The sequence below is a fragment of the Oryx dammah genome, unplaced genomic scaffold (assembly GCF_014754425.2).
Source record: "Oryx dammah isolate SB20612 unplaced genomic scaffold, SCBI_Odam_1.1 HiC_scaffold_6, whole genome shotgun sequence".
In the NCBI taxonomy this organism is placed as follows: domain Eukaryota; kingdom Metazoa; phylum Chordata; class Mammalia; order Artiodactyla; family Bovidae; genus Oryx; species Oryx dammah.
In genome coordinates this window covers 14,789,127-14,809,769 of record NW_024070190.1, presented here as the reverse complement: position 1 = coordinate 14,809,769, position 20,643 = coordinate 14,789,127, and the positions used below count along the sequence as shown (strand labels likewise).

General features: G+C 44.4%; 1 protein-coding gene across 5 annotated transcripts; it reads left to right on the top strand.

Moving 5' to 3' along the window:
• The first annotated feature begins 499 nt into the window (after positions 1-499).
• ZNF239 (zinc finger protein 239) lies at positions 500-18,684 on the top strand. Of its 5 annotated transcripts, none has more exons than XM_040242800.1 (4): positions 500-1,227; positions 5,353-5,478; positions 10,467-10,602; positions 12,846-18,684. In XM_040242800.1, the coding sequence occupies exon 4, from the start codon at positions 13,112-13,114 to the stop codon at positions 14,324-14,326; it is 1,215 nt and encodes a 404-aa protein (XP_040098734.1). In that variant the 5' UTR covers positions 500-1,227; positions 5,353-5,478; positions 10,467-10,602; positions 12,846-13,111; the 3' UTR covers positions 14,327-18,684. The 5 variants fall into 5 exon arrangements, with proteins under 5 accessions (XP_040098734.1, XP_040098735.1, XP_040098732.1 ...); XM_040242797.1 differs by lacking the exon at positions 500-1,227 and adding an exon at positions 4,835-4,978; XM_040242798.1 differs by lacking the exon at positions 5,353-5,478 and having other exon boundaries at positions 853-1,227.
• Positions 18,685-20,643: the final 1,959 nt, after the last annotated feature.

Sequence of the window (20,643 nt, the reverse complement as noted above, 5' to 3'; positions counted from 1 at the left end):
GGGTGATATTTCCGTTCTTTCCCCCCAGTAGCACTTTAACAAATTGAAAAGCATGTTCATGGGTATTCCTAAAATAAACAGAAGAAAGAAGTTTAAAAACAATACCACATGTGAGGATAACGTGAAGGAACTAGTTGCGAATTTCGAAGAGCACTTCGCAGGGCACCGCACCGTACCCTCTGGCGCGGCTTCTGGCAGAGCCCCGGGAACGGCGCCGGAAGTGGGCGTGGCCCTCGCGCGGCTTTCTGGGACTCGTAGTTCGGGGCCCTAGACGCTGGCGCGGGTTGGTATCTCCAGTCCTGCGCTTCCAGGTGTCGGATCCCACGTGAGAGGTGAGAAAGGCCTGGCAAGCCGCGCAGCGTGCGCACCGGCCGGGAGGCGTCTGGCGCTCGAGACGTGGGAGTGGCGCCGGGGGAGGCGCCGGGCTGCGGGGGCCCGGAAGCCTGGCGGGCGGCCGTGGGAGGGCGCGCGTCCTTCGGAGGTGCGATCGAGGGCCGCACGTGTGTCCGCGCGCCGCGGCCGGCGCTGCGTTCCCCAGGCCTGGCGGCGGGCCGCCGAGAGCAGGCGGACCCCCGCGCGGAGCCGGCAGGGGCTCCGAGGGGTCCTCCTCTCTACTGCCTGAGCCTCGGCCTTGGCCGGCCTGGGAGCTTCGCAGTTGACCACACCGGCCTGTTACACGCCGATGACCGGCCTTATTCGAAGGAGGTTTTTGGCGGACGTTAGGGGGCCGAGAGGGGCTCCTGTGAGGCACCAGCCCTCCCGTCCCCACAGTCCTGTCCTCGCTGGAAAGAGATTGCGTCAGAGCCCCTGCATCCCCGACAGAGGCACTGTCAGGCGTCTCGGGCGGGCGGCGCGTTCATCCGGAGTGCTAGCGCTCTATCTAGAACTTTAGGGCCAAGGCTGGGCAAATAGGCACATCTTAGAGCCGCTGGGGGCAGTGGGATTTTCTTGCTTTCATGGGTTTGCGAGGGAGGCTTGGCCTAGTTGATCCAAAGCCCCGTGGAGAGGGGAGGGAGGCGCAGCGTGAAGAGACAGCAGCAGGAGCATCCCAGGAGAGGGCGTGTAAAGGTGGCAGACCTGAAAACGGTTTCCCCCCCGGCAGTCTTGCTGGACTGGCTAGTCTGTGTCCAGCAAAGTGGACCTGATTTTCACGGCTTTTTCGCTTCCCTTAACTCCACTGTTCCAGGAATCTGTCCTTCCTGAAAGGAGAAAATTACCAAGTTCCAGGTGAGTTGGGGTTTCTCTTCTCTGAGAACGGAAATATCCTTTCTTGGGGGGAGGACATCAGCACTCCCTGAGTGTGTATCTGGTGTCAGGTCCTGTCCTGGTTCTGTTGTTGTTTTTTTCACTTTGTCAGACTTCAACGTGAGACATATAGTGTTTATAAATGTGAGTATAGGAACATTAAGATACTAAGAGCAGATAGCTATCAAATGACGTCACCAGGGTCTGCACAGTTTGCTGACTTTAAATTCTACCCCTGTTTTCACTGAACTACCCTGCCCCCTTGAGTGTGACTCACTCCTCAGAGGACTGGGCTATGCTCTTTTATTGGAAGGCTTCACACAGCATGTTTGGTCCAGTCTCTGGAAGCATGCCTTTTCCTGCCAGACATTTCACTCACAGTGCAAGTCATCCACAGCTATTACATGCTCAGTCTACTGCTAAGTGGTCTGGGGAAAGCAAATAGAATTATAAACTGCGGTGCTTTTCTTCATGAGCATGTGATGTGTGTGGGAAAAAGTGTGCACATTAGCAATAATCATTTATTAAACTTGAGTTAAAGACATGAGAAAATGTGTTACCTAACAGCTCAGTAAGTCCCATGTCACTGCCAGAAATCCGGGGTGTTCTTTAAGAGTTAAAGGTTCCTAAGCAACATTCCCCTAGACAGCCTGAAAGGAGAATTTCACTCCTTTTTTCCTCTTTGATCTTTTACAACCCAAAGATTTATTGCATTTATTGTGAAGTGTTTCTCAGCATACTTGATGTGAGCATCACTAAGGTAGACAGAATGGGTTGCTCATCTTTTGTGTTCTGCTTGTTTTGTTCCCTTTATCAACGTATCTGCATTTTAATTGGTACAATGAATTGTTGAATTACCATGTAGGCTTTAAAAAAAAAACTTGTCATTTGTCTGCACAAAACCACTTCTAGAAAGCTACCTCAAGACTGACACTTAGTGCACAGAATGTTTGAAAAGGAAGGGATTAGCCAGCCACCAGGGTAGCCCTCTTAACTCTCTGCCTTGCTGCCGTCATCTTACAGAGGAGAGCTCTAATTCTGAGGGAGCAGAACGGAAGTACCATGTGTTTTATTGCAGAGAACAGCAAAGTCAGAGGTCAGCCCCATGTTTCTAACTTCATGCTGTTTCTTCTCTGTAACTAAACAGGTCACCACACCAGGACTTATTTGAATAAAATACCAGGCTGTTTTTTTTTTTTTTTTTAATTAGATGATTTAAAAAAAATAAGTATAGTTGATTTACAGTGTTTCAGACATACAGGCTGGATTTTAAGGGGGAAAAAAAAAACAGACTAATTCTTAAGAGCACCACCAGCAAGACCATCTTTTTGGTTGGCAAAAACCATCCTCACATCCACATCCATAGAAAGGTACCATGAGTTCTTATAAAAATCAGTTTGTTTAGAGGACAGTAAGCTGCCTCAAAGTATTGAAACGTGATATCTTTGTGCCTTGAATATAACTGAGAACTTCAGCAAAGATTGACATAAGTAAGAACCTGTGCTCTTTTTTTTTTTTTTTCTTCTATCTCTTCCCTAATGATTATGCACTGTGATGAAGTTGGGGATTGCTAGAACAGTGACATTTTGAGATCCTGGCATATGTTAATCATTTTTTGAATTTAAAGAAAGGACTTCATTCCATCAGTGCTTACTGTTTTCTGTATACCAGACATTGTCCTTGAGTCTGCTGAAACGTAGGAGTCCCATTTAACCCTTCTCTTCCTCTGTGACTTTGAATGAGTCACTTTGCAGTTATGAACCGTAGTTTTCTCATCTGTAAATTGAGTGCGGAGTTGGATGATCTCGAGATTTCTCTTTTACTTGTATCATTTCATGATTTTAAATTGTGAATTTATAAATAAATATTCGTCATTTAGATTTTGAGTCAGGTGTGCTGTTTGCTGAGGATTTAAAGATTAGTTGAGTGTGGTCACAGAAGCCAGGTGAAATGTAAGGGGGCAAGGATGCAGGCTGAGCTTGAAGAGTTGACAGGACCCTAGTCTGTAAAGCCTTGCAGGCCAGAATGAAGAGTCTCGATTTTATTCCATGTGCATGGAAAAGCCTTTGGAGAGTTTCATGCCTGGCGTGGTACGTGTTTTAAAAGATCACCTTCTCTGCTGTGTGGAAGATTCATCATGTGGGGGAAGACAAATTTAGGAGGTTGGTGTAGGTGGAAAGTTAATGACAGCTGGGACTTATAACAGTGCAAGCTGGAAAGCAGTGGGTGGCTTCAGATATGTTTTAAAGGCAGAGTTGAGATGACTTGGTGATGAATAAAATGTGAGGAAGTGAGAAGAAAATCAAAAGGACTTCTGGGATTTGGGCTTGAGCAGTTTCGTAGGTTGTGTGGCACTTGGGGGACAACAAGGGAAGAGCAGATACTGATGGAGATCGTGGGAGCAATAATTCTGGTGGGGTGACTTACCTGGTGGTCCAGTGGTTAAGACTCTAAACTGCCAAAGCAGGGGCATGGGTTTGGTCCCATGTCAGGGAACTAAGATCCCACATGCTATGTGGCACAGCCAAAAGATTAAAAAAAAAAATTCTTTGGGGGCTTGATAGGTTTTAAGTGCCTTTTAGACATCCAAGTGTAGATGTAGGTGGGAAGTTGGAGCCTGGAATTGAGAAGAAAGGTTAGGACTACAGATAAATGTTTGGGAATACCTAAAGAGAGTGTTTTATGGTTGTGGGTAAATGTGCTATTTTATTTTTTCTAGGAATGTTCAACTACTTAGTTTAGAACAAGAAAGGACATATGATTTAAATGATTAGGGGAGAAATTGATATCAGAAGTATACTTTGGCTGAGAGGAAAAAGGAAGGATTAAAACAAGCTGGAATCAAGATTGCCGGGAGAAATATCAATAACCTCAGATATGCAGATGACACCACCCTTTTGGCAGAAAGTAAAGAGGAACTCAAAAGCCTCTTGATGAAACTAAAAGAGGAGAGGGAAAAAGTTGGCTTAAAGCTCAACATTCAGAAAACGAAGATCATGGCATCCGGTCCCATCACTCCATGGGAAATAGATGGAGAAACAGTGGAAACAGGGTCAGACTTTATTTTTGGGGGCTCCAGAATCACTGCAGATGGTGACTGCAGCCATGAAATTAAAAGACGCTTACTCCTTGGAAGAAAAGTTATGACCAACCTAGATAGCATATTCAAAAGCAGAGACATTACTTTGCCAACTAAGGTCCGTCTAGTCAAGGCTATGGTTTTTCCTGTGGTCATGTATGGACGTGAGAGTTGGACTGTGAAGAAGGCTGAGCACTGAAGAATTGATGCTTTTGAACTGTGGTGTTGAAGAAGACTCTTGAGAGTCCCTTGGACTGCAGGGAGATCCAACCAGTCCATTCTGAAGGAGATCAGCCCTGGGATTTCTTTGGAAGGAATGATGCTAAAGCTGAAACTCCAGTACTTTGGCCACCTCATGCAAAGAGTTGACTCATTGGAAAAGACTTTGATGCTGGGAGGGATTGGGGGCAGGAGAAGAAGGGGACGACCGAGGATGAGATGGCTGGATGGCATCACTGACTCGATGGACGTGAGTCTGAGTGAACTCCGGGAGTTGGTGATGGACAGGGAGGCCTGGCGTGCTGCGATTCATGGGGTCGCAAAGAGTCGGACACGACTGAGCGACTGAACTGAACTGAACTGAAAGGATGATGATCTTGGTAAAATAGATTTGAGGGAGGAAGAAGAGAAGAAAAATAGGAAGATGTTTTTAAGGTGTGAATTTTGAGATAATATTTCAAAAACAGAGTGACCCAAATAGTGAAATGGCCCTAATTGTGGTTCCTGAGTTTGAAATGAGGCAAAGATCATTGGCATTAAAGAGATTAAGAAATGTGAGGTTAGCATGTTGGGTAAATCGTTCTCCTAAGTGTTAAGGTTATCAGGATAATAGTAGGAATGGGGCAAAAGGACAGCTCAGCAAGGAAATGAGAAAGGAAAGGCTCCATCCAAACGAGACTGAGATCAGCCTGAACTGCATACTTCCCCTGTATCCTTCTCCCCTCTTCCGGTGCTCCCAACCTCACCTTCCTTCCGGGGCATTTGTTCAGATGGTTGTCAGTTGAGGAGGAATGTGCTTAATGTTTTAGGAACCAGTAGCATTCAAGGACGCCTCTGTGGACTTCACCAAGAAAGAGTGGGGTTGTTAGACTCTGTTGAGAGGAAGCCACACAGAGCTGTGATGCTGGAGAACTACAGCTACTTGGCTTTAGTGGGTAAGAACATGAACTTGAGCACCTGTGCCGGGAGCCCCAGGACCTATAGTTGAGGAATCACTTTCTTAATTCCTTTTTGGCAGAAAAGGATGTTTTTGGTTATTCTAAGCAGCTAAAGAACTTTGTGTGTGTATGCTCAGTCATATCCAGCTTTTTGTGACCCCATGGACTGTAGCTCGCCAGGCTCCTCTGTCCGTGGGATTTTCCAGGCAAGAATACTGGAGTGGGTTGCCATTTCCTGCCCCAGGGGATCTTCTGACCCAGGGGTCAAACCCATGTCTTTGGCATCTCCTGCCCTGGCAGGTGAGTTCTTCACCACTGCGCCACCTGGAAAGCCCTAAAGAACTTTACTTGGTGAGAACTGGAGAATGGTAGCCTTACTTGGAGAATTATCCGAGAAACTGTACGTGGTCCATCCTTTATGAGCCAGAGTTTGAGACTGCTTTCTTTTTTCACACAGTCACCCACACCTGTGTGTCTCAGATGTGCTGTCTCAGTTGGAGCAAGCTGAGGATTATAGTATAATGGAGAACTCTCCATGCCCATTACCTTTAGTTGCTGGTGTAGAGCCTCTAAACTCCCCCCTCGCTTTCAGAGCCTTTCAAGCTCTACCTTTACTACAGAGCATTATTCTCTGCTGCCTCACGGTCACCCTTCTTTCCAGCTAAGCCTGTTTTCCTGAGGTCCTCCATGCTTCCTTGCTCTGGGGCCCTTGATTGCCATGCTCTGGTTTCTTGTGAATTCTGTCTGTTAAGATTTTATTTGGAGTAATTTACCTGTGTGAGATCTTTGGCCACCCCCCATTCAGTCTCCTTCCCGTCTCCCTTTTCTTGTTTTGTTGATCGTGTCTCTCTTTGGCTGTGCTAGCCTTCATTGCTGTGTGTCAGCTTTCCTCTAGTTGCAGAGAGCAGGGACTACTCTTCGTTGTGGTCAGTAGGCTTGCCATTGCCGTGGTGTCTCTTGTTGTGGAGCACAGGCCCCAGAGCACATGGCCTTCATTGCTTGAGGCACGTGGGCTCATTAGTTGTGGTGCATGGCTTAGTTGCTCCGTGGCATGTGGAATCTTCCTGGACCAGGGATCAAACCTGTATCCACCTGCATTGGGAGGCAGACTCATATCCACTGTACCAAACAGCGAAGTCTTCAACCTCCTTCTTTTCTCGGAACTTTCAATTTATATCTCACAGGCTCATCAGTTCAGTTCAGTTCAGTCACTCAGTCGTGTCTGACTCTTTGCGACCCCATGAATTGCAGCACGCCAGGCTTCCCTGTCCATCACCAACTCCCGGAGTTCACGCAAACTCATGTCCATCGAGTTGGTGATGCCATCCAGCCATCTCATCCTCTGTCGTCCCGTTCTCCTCCTGCCCCCAGTCCCTCCGAGCGTCAGAGTCTTTTCCAATAAGTCAACTCTTCACACAGGCTCATACCTGATTACATTTTTTTTTTTTGCATACTTTTATTTTAACCATTAGATCTGCAAGTCTGATTTATTTTCTTTGGTTTCTGGAGGGAAAGCAATGTGTCTCATACTCCACTGCTTTATGTACATGTGTGTGTGTGAGTCGCCCAGCCATGTCCGACTCTTGCAGCCCCGTGCACTATAGCCCTCCAGGCTCCTCTGCCCATGGACTTCTCCAGGCAAGAATAGTGGAGTAGGTTGCCATTCCCTTCTCCAGGGGATCTTCCCAGCCCAGGGAAAGAACCCAGGTCTCTCAATCTGAGAGAATGAGGACATGGGATGGGATGAGAGTGATAAATGTATTGTTGAGAGGTTCAAGGAAAGCCTCTGAAGTGATGTTTAAACTGAGACCTAAAGCATTAATGGGCATTAAACAGGTGACTGGGTAGGGGAAGACTATTCCAGGCAAGAGAGAAGTTCACGAGAAGACCCAGACACCTAAAGGGAGGAGTGTGGCTAGCATACAGGAAGCATCTGGGAAGAACAGAGCAGGGGTTGGTTCATGCATGGCATTGAAGGGATTGGTAAAAAAAAATGTGAATTTGTGTTGAGTTCAGTGGGAAGCCACTGGGACAATAAAATGGTATGAACTGACTTACCCAGTATCACTGGGACTGCTTGATAGAGACTGGTTTGCAGAGAGGCAAAAGTAAAGGTAGGATCTATACTTAGAATTCTGATCATTTGCTGTCACAAGCTGTCTGCAGTGAATAAATCTTGTGCAAGTAGCATTCACAACTGTGCCAAGAAATCTGAAGAATAAAACCCCCGAGCTGGACTGCTGAGTGCATACATTTGTGATTTTGAGACATAATTGTTAAAATGTCCTTCTCGAGGGGTGATACCAATTTACATTCACAAGCAACATGTGTCAGCAGGCTTTGGGTTTTTAACCAGTGTTAACAGGTAGTTTTAATTTTAATTTATTATATTATGATCTACTGCTATTTTTTCAGTTTATCAATATTTGATATTTTTTATTGACTTCATTATTTCCCCTAACATACCCATCATCCCGAGAGTTTATGTCAGAGTCACATCAGTGGTTAATACTTTCATTGCTTTGATTTCATAACTCTTGTTCCTGCAGAGTCAAATAGTATACATAGATTACAGTTCCTTTTTTTTTTGTTTTTTCCCTTTCCTAGAACTAGTTTTTGCTTTTCAAAATATATTTAATTTGAGGTTTTTCCCTCTCCACTCTGTTTCTAGAGCGTTTTGGTTGGTTTGGTTAATTACTGTTTTCTGTTACATATCAGCAGTTGATTCAGCTTGTCTGCTTTACTGATTGCTTAATGCTCACTGCTATTTCTTACATGTCATCTTTTTCTTTTTTTTGAACTTTAAAGATCAGATTTATTTGGAGAAAACAAAAAAACCCCAAAACCCAAAGGATGGGATTTTACATCTCAAGACATCTCCCAGGTATTAAGTCTACAGATTACAAATCATTTTCATAGAAGATATTTTTGTACAAATTTTACATGTAATGAGGAGCGGGTCATGAATCCCTTTTGTTCTAACAGGGTGGCAGAGTAGAGGAACAGGGGAAAAAAGCCAGCTTTTTTGTATACATCTATTTGGAAGGAGTAGACATTTAGAGGGCAAACCCTACCTTTTCAACATCTATAGCAAATGGTTTAAAAAAATACCCTCTCAACCTTGGGCGTCTCTAAAAGCCGCTTCCTAGCTTCTAGCCACTCCAAGCCAAGTACTTAGAGGTGCCTCACTTGGTATGTCCTTTATGTCCAGTGGGTAAGTGACTCATCACGCGCACTGCTGCAGCACTCACAAACCAACACGCTGCAAGGTGGGACAGGGTCTAACCTAGGACTGATGGGAAACAAGTTTGCAAAAAGAGACCAAGGTGTCTTTTCTCTGTGGGTACCAGTACTGCCCATAAGGACACCATCTATTGAGCTGACAGTACCAAGGTGCACATAAAAGTGGGCAAGTAAAGCTATTGTGTTGCAAGAGAAGCAAGAACCTTGTTAAATTGTTCTCCATTATCATTCATTCTCGCAAGGAATGCTGAAAAATAAAAAGAACCAAGCCCCCCCACCCAACACTGGTCTAGGCCACATTATAAACCCAAACATTTGTGTGGGATTTCAGTGCAGAGATGGAAACTTTTTGAAAAAGCACACCCCCCAACACCAATCAAGGTTGTAAGAAAGGTTTCCAACTTAACCACACGCACCACTCAAGACTGGTAATTCTAAAGTTTTCTGAAGGGGTCAAAGCAGCAGGAGCAGGAATGGCTGGAGGGAAGGAGTGAGACTCGAGACATGAAGGAGCCAAGAATCGCTTAAGAAAAGCAGTAGTGATTCCTCACGGGACAGCTCCCGGGGGGCTCTTGCGGATGCCTAGGAGACCAAGAGCGTGACCGAAGTCCAAGCTGTTTCTTAATGTAAAAATTTTTACTACAGTACACTGCTGAATAATTGTTTCAGTAATTTTTAAAATCTTTTCTAACCTGAAAAAGTGTCTAGCCAGTCTACTGATTGACTTGGGTATGAGATAGAAGGCTAATTTTACAGTCAGTTTACTTCCTAAATTAGAAAATATTGCTCATTTATCTTCAGGTATACAATACTGCTGTTCTGTGGTTCAGTATCAATATAATTCTCATTTGTATTTGCACATAACTTGGCTTTTCTGTCTAGATGCTTTTAGCATTTTCTGAGTTTTTTTTGTTTGTTTGTTTGTTTCGTTGAAGTCCTGAGGTTTCACAATTTTTAACATTTAGTGAGCCCTGACTCCTGAATTCTAAGAATTTTTTTCCCCTGTTAATTCTTTGATCATTTCTTTCTCTTCATTCTACCTCCACTGTATTCATCGAACTCACACAAGATAGGCTTTTATCATTCCATCTGTCTGCCTTTACTCTGCATTCCTTGAGTACCCCTCAGTCTTCATTTTAGGTGGATATTCATTTAGCTATCCAACCCATCTAGATTGCAGACCTTAAAGTCAGACTGCCTGGCAGTACCTATGACACAAATTACTTGATCACTCTAGCTTTGGTTCTTCCAGTGTAGAATGAGTGTCCTAATAGTTTTTCTAACGTAGGATCATGCATCTGCTTTCTGAGTGCTCCAGATGAGGACAGTAAATGTTAAATGTAGGATGGCATCACCAACTCAATGGACATGAGCTTAAGCAAACTCCGGGAGATAGTGAAGGACAGGGAAGCCTGGCGTGCTGCAGTCCTTGGGTTGTAAAGAGACAGACACAACTCGGTGTCTGAACAAGTCTCAAATATTATGATTATCATTGTTTTCAATCTTTTTATTAATTTAGAAAAATTCTAATTATACTTAACAGCAATGTGTTTATGTTTTATTACTAGATCGTTTTTTTAGATGTGATATCCCCTCAGATTTCTCTGGAATTTTCATTATGAACCTTTTAAATTCTGTTACCTCTGTTTACTGTTTCCTGAGTTTGTGCCTCTCTTTATTGACGTGAGTTTCTGTCTGTCTTGTTTGTTTCCTTATGTTTCTTGTCTCTTTTTTTCCAAAAGTCTTCTGTTCACAGCATGACACTGGAGTGCACCGCCCTCAGCTGATGCTCAGCCCTTCCTTGGTGCGTGTATATTCAGCTTACAGGGGACACCTCTGCTGACTGGGCTTGCCATGAATCTAATAAGAATCCAAATGGTGAGTTACGATGTAGACCCTTTTTTTGAGATTGCCTCTTAAGGCCAGTATGTTATCTGGGACATGCCCTGCTTCAGTTTCCAGCTCTGGGATGTCCTTCTTGTCAGAAATTCCACCTCGCAGATTAGCTTGCGGCTTTATCCTGGGCACATGCGGCGTTGGTTGCTTCTCTCTGTACCTCAGCCCTGTCATTGTGCAGGTTTGGCATTACCTCAATTTATGCTGCTGTCTTCAGCCCAAATCATACTATTAGGAGTTCTTCTTTGCAAACAGTTTGTTTTTGAAGCTTTATATGGGGCCACTCCCCTTAACCTCCTAGTTTTTCATTTTTTTGTGGGGAAGAGGGTAGTTGGGACAGTGGCGCTGCTAATGGCAACAACTAGTCAAGACATTAGAAATGCCCGACGTGATAGAATGAACCTATTTCCAGAGTAAACCTCTCTTACTTCAGAACAGTTGATTCTGAGCTTGGAATTTAATTTCTCGGACTTCCTCGGATGTTCTCCTACTTCTTCAGGAGCCTTTTTCTGTACATAATTTGAGCTGTGCATTTGTTTTTTGTTTGTTTCCCTATTAGACCTCATCCATCTGCACTTTATCACAAGAAGTTCCCTAGCAATTTTATTCTAGTAATGGCAGTCTTTCTTTTTTTCCAAGACCATTGTGGATTTTCGTATTTTGGTCATTTCAGTGTAATATAAGGATATTTACCCTAATTGTTTTCACTAACGTACATACTACAGATCTTCCTTAACTTATAGTTGGGTTATATCCCCATACACTCATTGTAAATTGAAAAATACTTTTAAGTCAAAAATGCCTTTAATACGCCTGATCTACTGAACATCATAGCTTAGCCTAACCTGCCTTAATTATGCTCAAAACACTTACACTGGCCTGCAGTTGGGGAAAACCATCTAACACAAAGCCCGTTTTATACTAGGGTTGAATATCTCATGCAGTTCACTGCGCACTGTACTGAAAGTGGGAGACAAGGGTTGTAAGCACACTGTTTTGAGCTGCAGCTGCTGCCGTTGCCCAGCATCATGAGGGAGGTTTGTCCAGCATCTTGCTAGCCCAGGAAAAGACCAAATCACTGTCACACCACCATAAAGGCAAAAATTTGTAAGTGAAGCCATCGTAAGTCAGGGACCATCTATAGTAAGTCTAAAATCTATATTCCTAGCACAGTTCTCTCCCAGGAGCTCCAGACCCACATGTTTCACTTAATGAACAGAATATTCCACCAGCACCACAAAGAGTCAGATTCCAAGTTTGTTTTCTGTCCCCTTCCCTACTCTAGCCTTGGAGATTAAGATCTCCTGTCTTATGATATAGTAACCCAGTCACTCATTCAAGGGACTTGAGAGTCATGCTTGGGGCCTTCTTTCCCTTTTGAGTTTAGTCAGTCATCATGTGATTCAGAACAAATCTTCCTCATCCTCCTCATCACTCTTCTGATTTGCTGTAGCAGCTCTTGCTCTGCCTTAAAGTCATGCTCATTTGTGATGGTATTTACAATCACAGAGTCAGTCATTTCACTCACAACTGCAGCCCTTAATAGCTTTACATCTCTGAGGGGATCTCTAACGACATGCTGAGCCCTTTGTTCTGGCTCTTGTCTTCCTCTCCAGGCATCGTCTTTACCACTGTTACCTGTTTTATTTCCTTCACAAGAAACTACTTATCTTTTCCAGAACATGTCATATTTTCTCTCCACATTCCACTCTTTTTCCCTTACATTTGCTCCCAGAAATCTTCCCCAAGGTTTGAGTCAGCTGCCCCTCCCTCTGTGCTCCCATGACTAGCTGTGCATGTATCTGAATAGTAGCACTTACATGCCATTATTGTTGACCTATTTGCCTTTCTTCCCAGTAGATTCTAGTTTATCAAGCAAAAGGATTTGTATTTCCTTTTTGTATCCCAAGCACTTATTAAAGTCGAGTACTTCATTTTATTTCAGTTGACATCTAACTGGTAAAATGGAATGAAATGTTAATTGTGGGATAACAAGAATGTGGGATTCATAGCCTTCTACAAGGCTAGGGTACAAATGCTGTTATTGGCAGTACTTAAAAGCAGAGACAGGATTTCTGTCTTGTGTACCCAAGCCCTCTCCCTTCCTGACATTAACCCAAAGGACATGAGTATAAGGACAAGACTGAACTTTTTGCTAGTTACCTTAGGCAGCTCTGAAATCTTGAAATTTTGTTTGTTATCACTGAATTCCCTTTGTTTCCTAGGAGACTTGAATGAAAATTTTGTGGAAAATGAAGATAAAGTACTTACGTTATCTATTACCTCAAGAGCTTTCCTGCTGGCAAATTTTGGAAGAGGTGGCTTAGTACAGTAATGAGGAGTCAGAATTAAATTGTGAATATTCACAGGGAGGTGTAAGTAACCCTGAACTGGATGTTTCTACTTGTCAGAAGTGGAGAAAAGTATCTTCTCATATTTCCAGGAACCACAAGCAGTGTGGTGACTCTTCAGAGTGATAATTTAAAAAAACATGGAGAGTGAAGAATATTCATCTTTGAAAGTTCCAATCCAGATGGCCACCCAGGACTCCTCATTCTGTAAGAATGAGCCCCAGGATCCTCAGGAAAGCAAAAGTCTGTTTGTAACTGAAGAAAGCACTGAGAGGAAACTGACAGGGGGAAGAAGTCCTCCCATTGAGCATTGTTCCGAGAACCTTCAAGATGAACTTGTGGCTGATGTAAAAGCAGTGGTCTTGCCATTGTTCAAAGGGGAGACAGTCTGCCATATTGGCCAGTTGAAAGAATCCTTGGAGCCCTTTGACCATAACCACAAACACGTTTGTGGTTGGAAATCCCGGGTGGCCAGTCATCGTCATCAGAGAGCTCATACAGAGGAGAAGCCCTGTAGCCATCAAGACTGTGGGAAAACATGTACCGCCAGCCCAAGTGGCCACCCTGCTGAGAAAATCCGCCCTTCAGAGAAGGTATACAGATGTAGTCAGTGTGGTAGGGACTTCAGTGAGCGCTCAGAGCTAGTCCTTCATCAGAGGGAGCACACTGAAGAAAAGCCCTACAGATGTGATCAATGCGGGAAGGGCTTCACAAGGAGCTCGAGTCTCCTCATCCACCGTGAAGTCCACGCAGATGAGAAGCCTTATAAGTGCGATAAGTGTGGGAAGGGCTTCACCAGGAGCTCAAGTCTGCTCATCCATCACTCAGTCCACACAGGTGAGAAGCCTTATAAATGCGACAAGTGCGGGAAGGGCTTTACTCAGAGCTCCAAGCTGCACATCCACCAGCGAGTGCACACGGGTGAGAAGCCCTACGAGTGTGGGGAGTGCGGGATGAGCTTCAGTCAGCGCTCCAACCTGCACATCCACCAGCGCGTGCACACGGGTGAGAGGCCCTACAAGTGTGGGGAGTGCGGGAAGGGCTTCAGCCAGAGTTCAAACCTTCACATCCACCGGTGTTCACACACGGGGGAGAAGCCTTACCAGTGCTACGAGTGCGGGAAGGGCTTCAGCCAGAGCTCAGACCTCCGCATCCACCTGAGAGTCCACACTGGGGAGAAGCCCTATCACTGTGGCAAGTGTGGGAAGGGCTTCAGCCAGAGCTCCAAACTCCTCATCCACCAGAGAGTCCACACTGGAGAGAAGCCCTATGAGTGCAACAAATGTGGGAAGGGCTTCAGCCAGAGCTCCAACCTCCACATCCACCAGCGGGTCCACAGGAAGGATCCCCATTAAATGAGGTCTTCAATCACATGCTCTTACTCCAAAGACTTCAATATTTCTAACATCACTCTTACTTTCACATTCTCAGGATATAGTAAGAGTTAGTCAGATACGTTCCCTCACTGAAAGTCATTCACCCAAGGGATTTGAGTATCAGGCACTTTGTTATGCTACACAGTGAATTAATTGATTGTTCTTGTTGCTCAGATGGGTAGAGTGGAAACGTCTGTGCTTTGCCATTCAGCCAGTGTTACTAGAGCCACACATCCTACCCGGCATTTCTAACTGCAAGAACCTTATATTTGTCTAAGCAGAATGCGTGTCCTTTGTTCACACTCACTGAGAATCTGGGACTTTGGCTTTCTCTTCAAATCATGTGCCTTGTGTTTTTCATATTTCCTTCCAGCCCTGAGTAGCCCTCTTTAAATTATGATTGCACAATATGTTTTAATATTTGCTATAACCCCCAAAAGTCATTTGCTTTTGCAACATTGTTATTGAGCCACACTTGGGCCTTCTTGGCCGAGCAGAGTAAAGCCAATCTACTGACACTGGGTTGTAAAGGAAGTGCACCGTTTATTGCAGGGCACCAAAGGAGTCCAAGCAGTTGGTGCTCATCAGACCCACACTGATGGCTTTCAGAGAAACATAAGGTGAGGAACAGGGGACTGTGGGGTGCATGATCGGCTCACGGACATTCTTCTCGTTGATGGTGAGGCAATTAGGAGTCAGTATCATCAACCTTCAGTTTCTAACCCATCTGGGGTCTGCTTGCTTATGGGCAGCAAACAATTAACTTCTTGCATCTGGTGGCAGTTTCAGTATCTGCAAAACAGCTCAAAGGACATGGCTCAGAATATTATCTGTATTCTAGAGGAATTACAGGTCCTTGCTTCACTTAATGGCTAAACAATTATTGTTTTGTTTTGCTTGGCTTTTTTCCTTTCTTTCCACATTTTCTCTCTTCTCTGATTAAATTTACACTCTGGAACTGGAGGAAGGCTTGCAGAGTATGTTTTGAGATGACAAGGCTTAAAATATGCACTCTGTCACAACATAATTCAATTGGGGTGTGGCGCTGGGACACCTCAGAGGATTAAGGATCATCTCCTAGAAGTTAAAACAAGAAGCTTGTAAAACACTTGAGAGAAAATTGTTTTTAGTGAGTACATAAGTAAAGCAGAAGTTATATACAATGAACTAATTGCAACCCTGATTTTCTAAACAGTGACTGATTCCCCAAGTGGTTCTTAAGAGGCTCCCTAGTCATCTATAGCTTAGTTATTCACCAGTGACTAGTATCCATACATGAAAAAATGGTGGGGGAAATATAGATGCAATATTTATTACCTTGAGGAGGTGGGGTTATAACTGGTACATCCTGATCAAAGGTAACCTGAAGCAGTTAACTGGACATGGATAACAGGAAAGTGACATGTTAAATTTAGAGGAAATGTATCCAATGTCTAATAGGAAATGGAGGAAGGTGACAGATTGATACTTACTTCCCTTCAAGAGGCAATCCCAGAATATTTGACTCCAACTCAGAGGCGCCCACATGGAATGATTAGGCTAGTGACTGAGCGTCTGCACTTTGGCATTGCATAATACCCTCACTAGTTTGGATACCATAAGATGGTATCACAACTGATGTGATTCTGCTTTGGTGAGCGCTAGAATTATGAATCCCTCCCAGTTCCTCCTGGCCTCATAAGATTACATGTAAACATCTCTTCTGGATTTGACTCTTGTTTGTCACATATGTCTTCTAATTGGCTGGTATGTATAATCTGTTTGGGACTTAGAGCCAAATATCATGAGAATCCATGTGCAGTGAGTCCAGAGAGTAGATCTAAAGTCCAAGTCTCAAATGTTTATAAACTAGCCTGTTTTCCAAGTCTCCTTTTATACATACCTTAATTTAGCAATGTTTTAAACTCTGTTTGGCTTTTATTGTTCTCTTTTAAGCATTAGTTTTCTTAATACAATTGAAATGTGGTCAGAGTCCATGGGAAGCATTTTGCTGATTGTGGTAAGGAAGTTTGGAGGGAAAGTCAGAAAAAGGAACTTGTGCATGAAAATGCAGGAAAGGGAGCCTTCCTGATGCTCATTGATAGAGAATCTGCCTGCCAGTGCAGGAGACATAAATTCAATCCCTGATCTGAAAACATACCACATGACTTGAACCAACTGAGCCTGTGCTCTAGAGCCCAGGAGCCCCAGCTGCTGAAGCCTGCATACGCTATTGCCTGTGTTTTGCCACAAGAGAAGCCACAGCAAATGAGAAACCTTCGAACTACAACTAAAGAGTGGCCTCTACTCACTGCAACTAGAGGAAAGCCCACACAGCAACGAAGACCCAGCACAGCCGAAAATAAACGCAGTTATTTAAAAAAGGAAACGCAGGAAGAGCAGGGCCTGTCTCACATTCCATGAAGTCCCAAAGATGCCATAGAGTGACAAAGAGAAAACACTTTGCTAATTTTTAAGACATCCCAACTTCAGACATGTGAAAATGAAAAAAAAAAAAAGATATGTTGCAAAATGGTTCTTTTTCAGAATTCAAGTGTTGTCCTAAGATTGATCCTTTACTGGTACCTGAACAAAGACCTTTGGAAAATCTCAATAATTGTATTCAATCGATAATTCCATCACAAATTTGGCAAGGAATCTAGGTTACAGATTAAATTCTTAAAATTCTTACCTACTCAGTAGGTGCTGTTTACTTTCTATATGGATTAAGATGTTAAGGTCAAAATACTGGTGAATATATGATCACTACTTGCAGTTACACTTCTAAATTATAATCTTTTAAACCACTGACAGCCAGAGTTAGGGGATAAAAAGAAATGGGGGACTTCCCTGGTGATCCAGTGGTTAAGAATCTGCCCACCAATGCAGGGACAGGGTTTGATCCCTGGTCTGGGAAGATTCCACATGCTGAGGGGCAGTTAAGCACGTATACCGCAACTACTGAAGTCCACTCTCTCTCAAGCCTATGCCCTGCAGCAAGAAAAGCCACCATGATGAGAAGCCCGTGCGCTGCAGCTAGAGAAAGACTGTGCAGCAACAGAGACCAAGCACAGCCAGGGAGAAGCACATCCTCCTCCTCTAACCCATGTGCACTGTCAACCAGGGACCTGCCCTCCAGCAAAAGATGAGAAATTTCTTCTCTGTAGAAATCAAATGGCCCTTAGGGACAGACCTGCATTCTACTTTTGTGAGTCCAACAGAAAAACAGTTGTCTTCTAGCTCCAATACATTATAACAGAGCTTCAGAATGCATGAAATAAAAACGAAATTGAAACAGCTGTAGGCAAATTACCAATCTCAACACTTGGGTAGTTGATAGCACAAATGGACAGAAAATCAGTTAGGATATATAAGATTATCAACCAAGTTGACTAACATTTATAGAATACTCCAACAACAGCATAATACACATTCTTTCCAAGTGCACATGTTATGGGCAAAAAAAGTTGCAAACAACTTAAAAGAATGGAAATCATACAAGGTACACTCTGACCAGAATAGAATTTAATGAGAAATTGCTAACAGAAAGACATAGAGTCACCAAACATTTAAATCAATGACTCCTAAATAAGCCATGGGATAAAGAGAAAATAACAATGAAAATCTGAAAATATTTTGAATTACAACAATGTGTGGGCTGTGGCTAAATAGCATAAAATTTTATTAATTATGCCAATAAATCCAACAACTTAGTTGAAATAGAAAAAGTTGTTGAAAGGTACAAACTACCAAAGCTCACTCAAGAAGAAAGAGAAAACTGAATAACCCTATTAAACTAACAACCTTCCCACACAAAGTACAGGCCAGATGATACAAGTGAATTCTACCAAACATTTATGGAAGACATTTCTATATGAACTCTTCTAGGAATAAACCCTTTCCAACTTATTTTAGGAGCCAACATCGCCTACATACCAAAGCCAAAGAGGTCTGCAAGACCACAGTCTTGCATCCCCTAGAAACCTGAACTGACTGAATCCTCCTTCAACACAAAGTGCTGCTTCCCTGGGGAGCAATTGCAGGCAGCTGGTTGCACCCATTTCCCATAGTCAGCGAAAGGTCATTTACTGCAATACCTGCAGGAAGATTAGGAAAGAAACTTTTTTTTAGGATTCTTACGTCTCATGAGGAATCAGCATGATTATGTCTTTAAGGGCCAACACAAATCATGTAACAACATTTGCATTTTTGCTATGACTATGAGAAAATGCAGACAAACTGGGTCAACAATAGCAGAGAATAGTAACAGTGTAGAACCTGCATGTTTCTGCATATTACTTTATCCTGGTACTGATGTGCTCCTGATGCCTGATAATACGATGTATATTATCCTTGAAGTTGGTTTTCATCTATTTCTGTATTTTCCATTCTAACTTACTAAACAGTCTCATATAAGACACTAAACGAAGGAGGGAAAGAATAACTCACTTGAGATCTGTTATTTTCTGTAGGATCAAGGACACTACTTGTAGAGAACAAGAGTGGGGCTGGAGGAGAAGGAACAGATGACAAGAGTTCTGATCCGCCCTGCATTTCCTGGCTCTCTCACCTATACACTCCATACACTAGCTGGACGGAATGCCCTCCTGTAGTGCATCTTTTGGTCCTTAACTACCTTGGCAGTAGTTTCTCAGTCTTCTGATAGAACCTAAGTTTGACTTAACTGTGTCTGAAAATCTGACTACTGGCTAGGCTGCTAAGAATGGGATGACCTGGACATTCATCCTCGGGCTGAGTTTTCTTTATCTTTTGAGCTAGGCAGAAACAAGTATTCGAGGAAGCTCTTTCCTTCACTCACTTCCTGTGTCTGTGAAGTGAGGATGAAGGAAGCACACACAGCTCTCAGTGCCCCATGTGATAAGGGGCATGTTGTGAGGCCTCCTCAGGAACTGGAAAGAGTGGAGAATCAGAAATAAGTCAAAGGCTTTTAAGAATGTCTGAGATAACATTTTCTTAGTGGGAGGTGGCATATCTTTCCCCCATACTATGCTCTCTCAAACCCTCAAAAGTGTAATGTCCTGGGCAAATTTGCCCCTTGCCTTAGCCCAGCTCATCTCTCCTCTCCAGTTCAAACAAGTTGTCACAGTCTGAAGGGCGGCTTGCAGAACACAAGGGTTACTTTGTGCTATCAGTTGTGCAAATCTAGGATCTGCTCTTTCTTGGCCTTGCTCCTCATGGGTTCTGTGGTCCTGGTGGGAGGTCTCCACTCAGATGAGCCACTTTCCAGGTGAGATTCCTCTTAACCTTACAAAATCGTCTTTGTTCCTGGGAACCAGGAGCTGAACCTAAGGGACAAAATCCTTTCAGCTGGAACCTACTTGAGGATTCCAACTTCCAGAGCCCCAAGATCTCAGGTAGGTCTTTCAATAAATTCAAATCGGGACTTCTGAAAACACACAGGCTGGACACATCAGGCCAGGCCCATAACTCATTATGAATTGTGATCCTAGAGCCCTTAAGGAACCCAGAAACCCAGAAATACAAGTGTCCCGTGGTGAGAGTCCACGTTATACTGCCAGCGATGTCCTCTGGCTCAGTGCAGGGACAGATGCAACGCCAGACTAAGCAGACGGTTTTGTGGGGAGGAAACTAACGTAGATGCGCATCCTAGCGCCGTCTCCCGCTGCCGGTGCGGTTTTGAGGCGCTAGCTGGCCTCTCTGAGTCTTTCCTGACCTATTAGAGTGGAGGAAGGGCGAGGACTCCCTGCAGCCCTCACGGACTGCGCACTGGCCTCAGCTGCGGCCGCCGGCAATGCAGCGGCTTTCCCTGGGATTCGAAGGCGCCGGTAAGGCCTCAAGGCCCGGACCGGACCTTCCACTCTCCCAGGGCTTCCGCCGGCAGTAAGGGAAGGCCTAAGCAAGCCCTCGCGCAGCCTCGACCTGCCCCTCGCACCGGCCACGCCCCAGGAGCGCTTCAGTCCCGCCGCCCCCGACTGAGGCTGCGCGCGGGGGGGCGCATGCGCCGGAACGCCTGTCCGACCGTGAAGGGCACCTCCGCCTGCGGCCTGCCGGCGGCATCCTGACCACAAGCTGGCGGTGAGACCCAAACCGGCGATCAGAGTAGGGAAGGGGGTATGAGGTGGCTGTTCCGCTGGCTGAGATCCTGACGCAGGTGGAAGAAATGATGGGAGAAGAGACCTAGAATGCAGTTTGAAAACCTGTTGACAGTAGGGCTTCTCCCAGGAGGCACAGCAGTTCAGTGTGGTGGTGTTCGCAATTGTAGTAATCATGATAAAATATGATGCCAGCTTCTCAGAATTACTTGTGAGAAATGGAATACCGCCTGCCATGTCAGT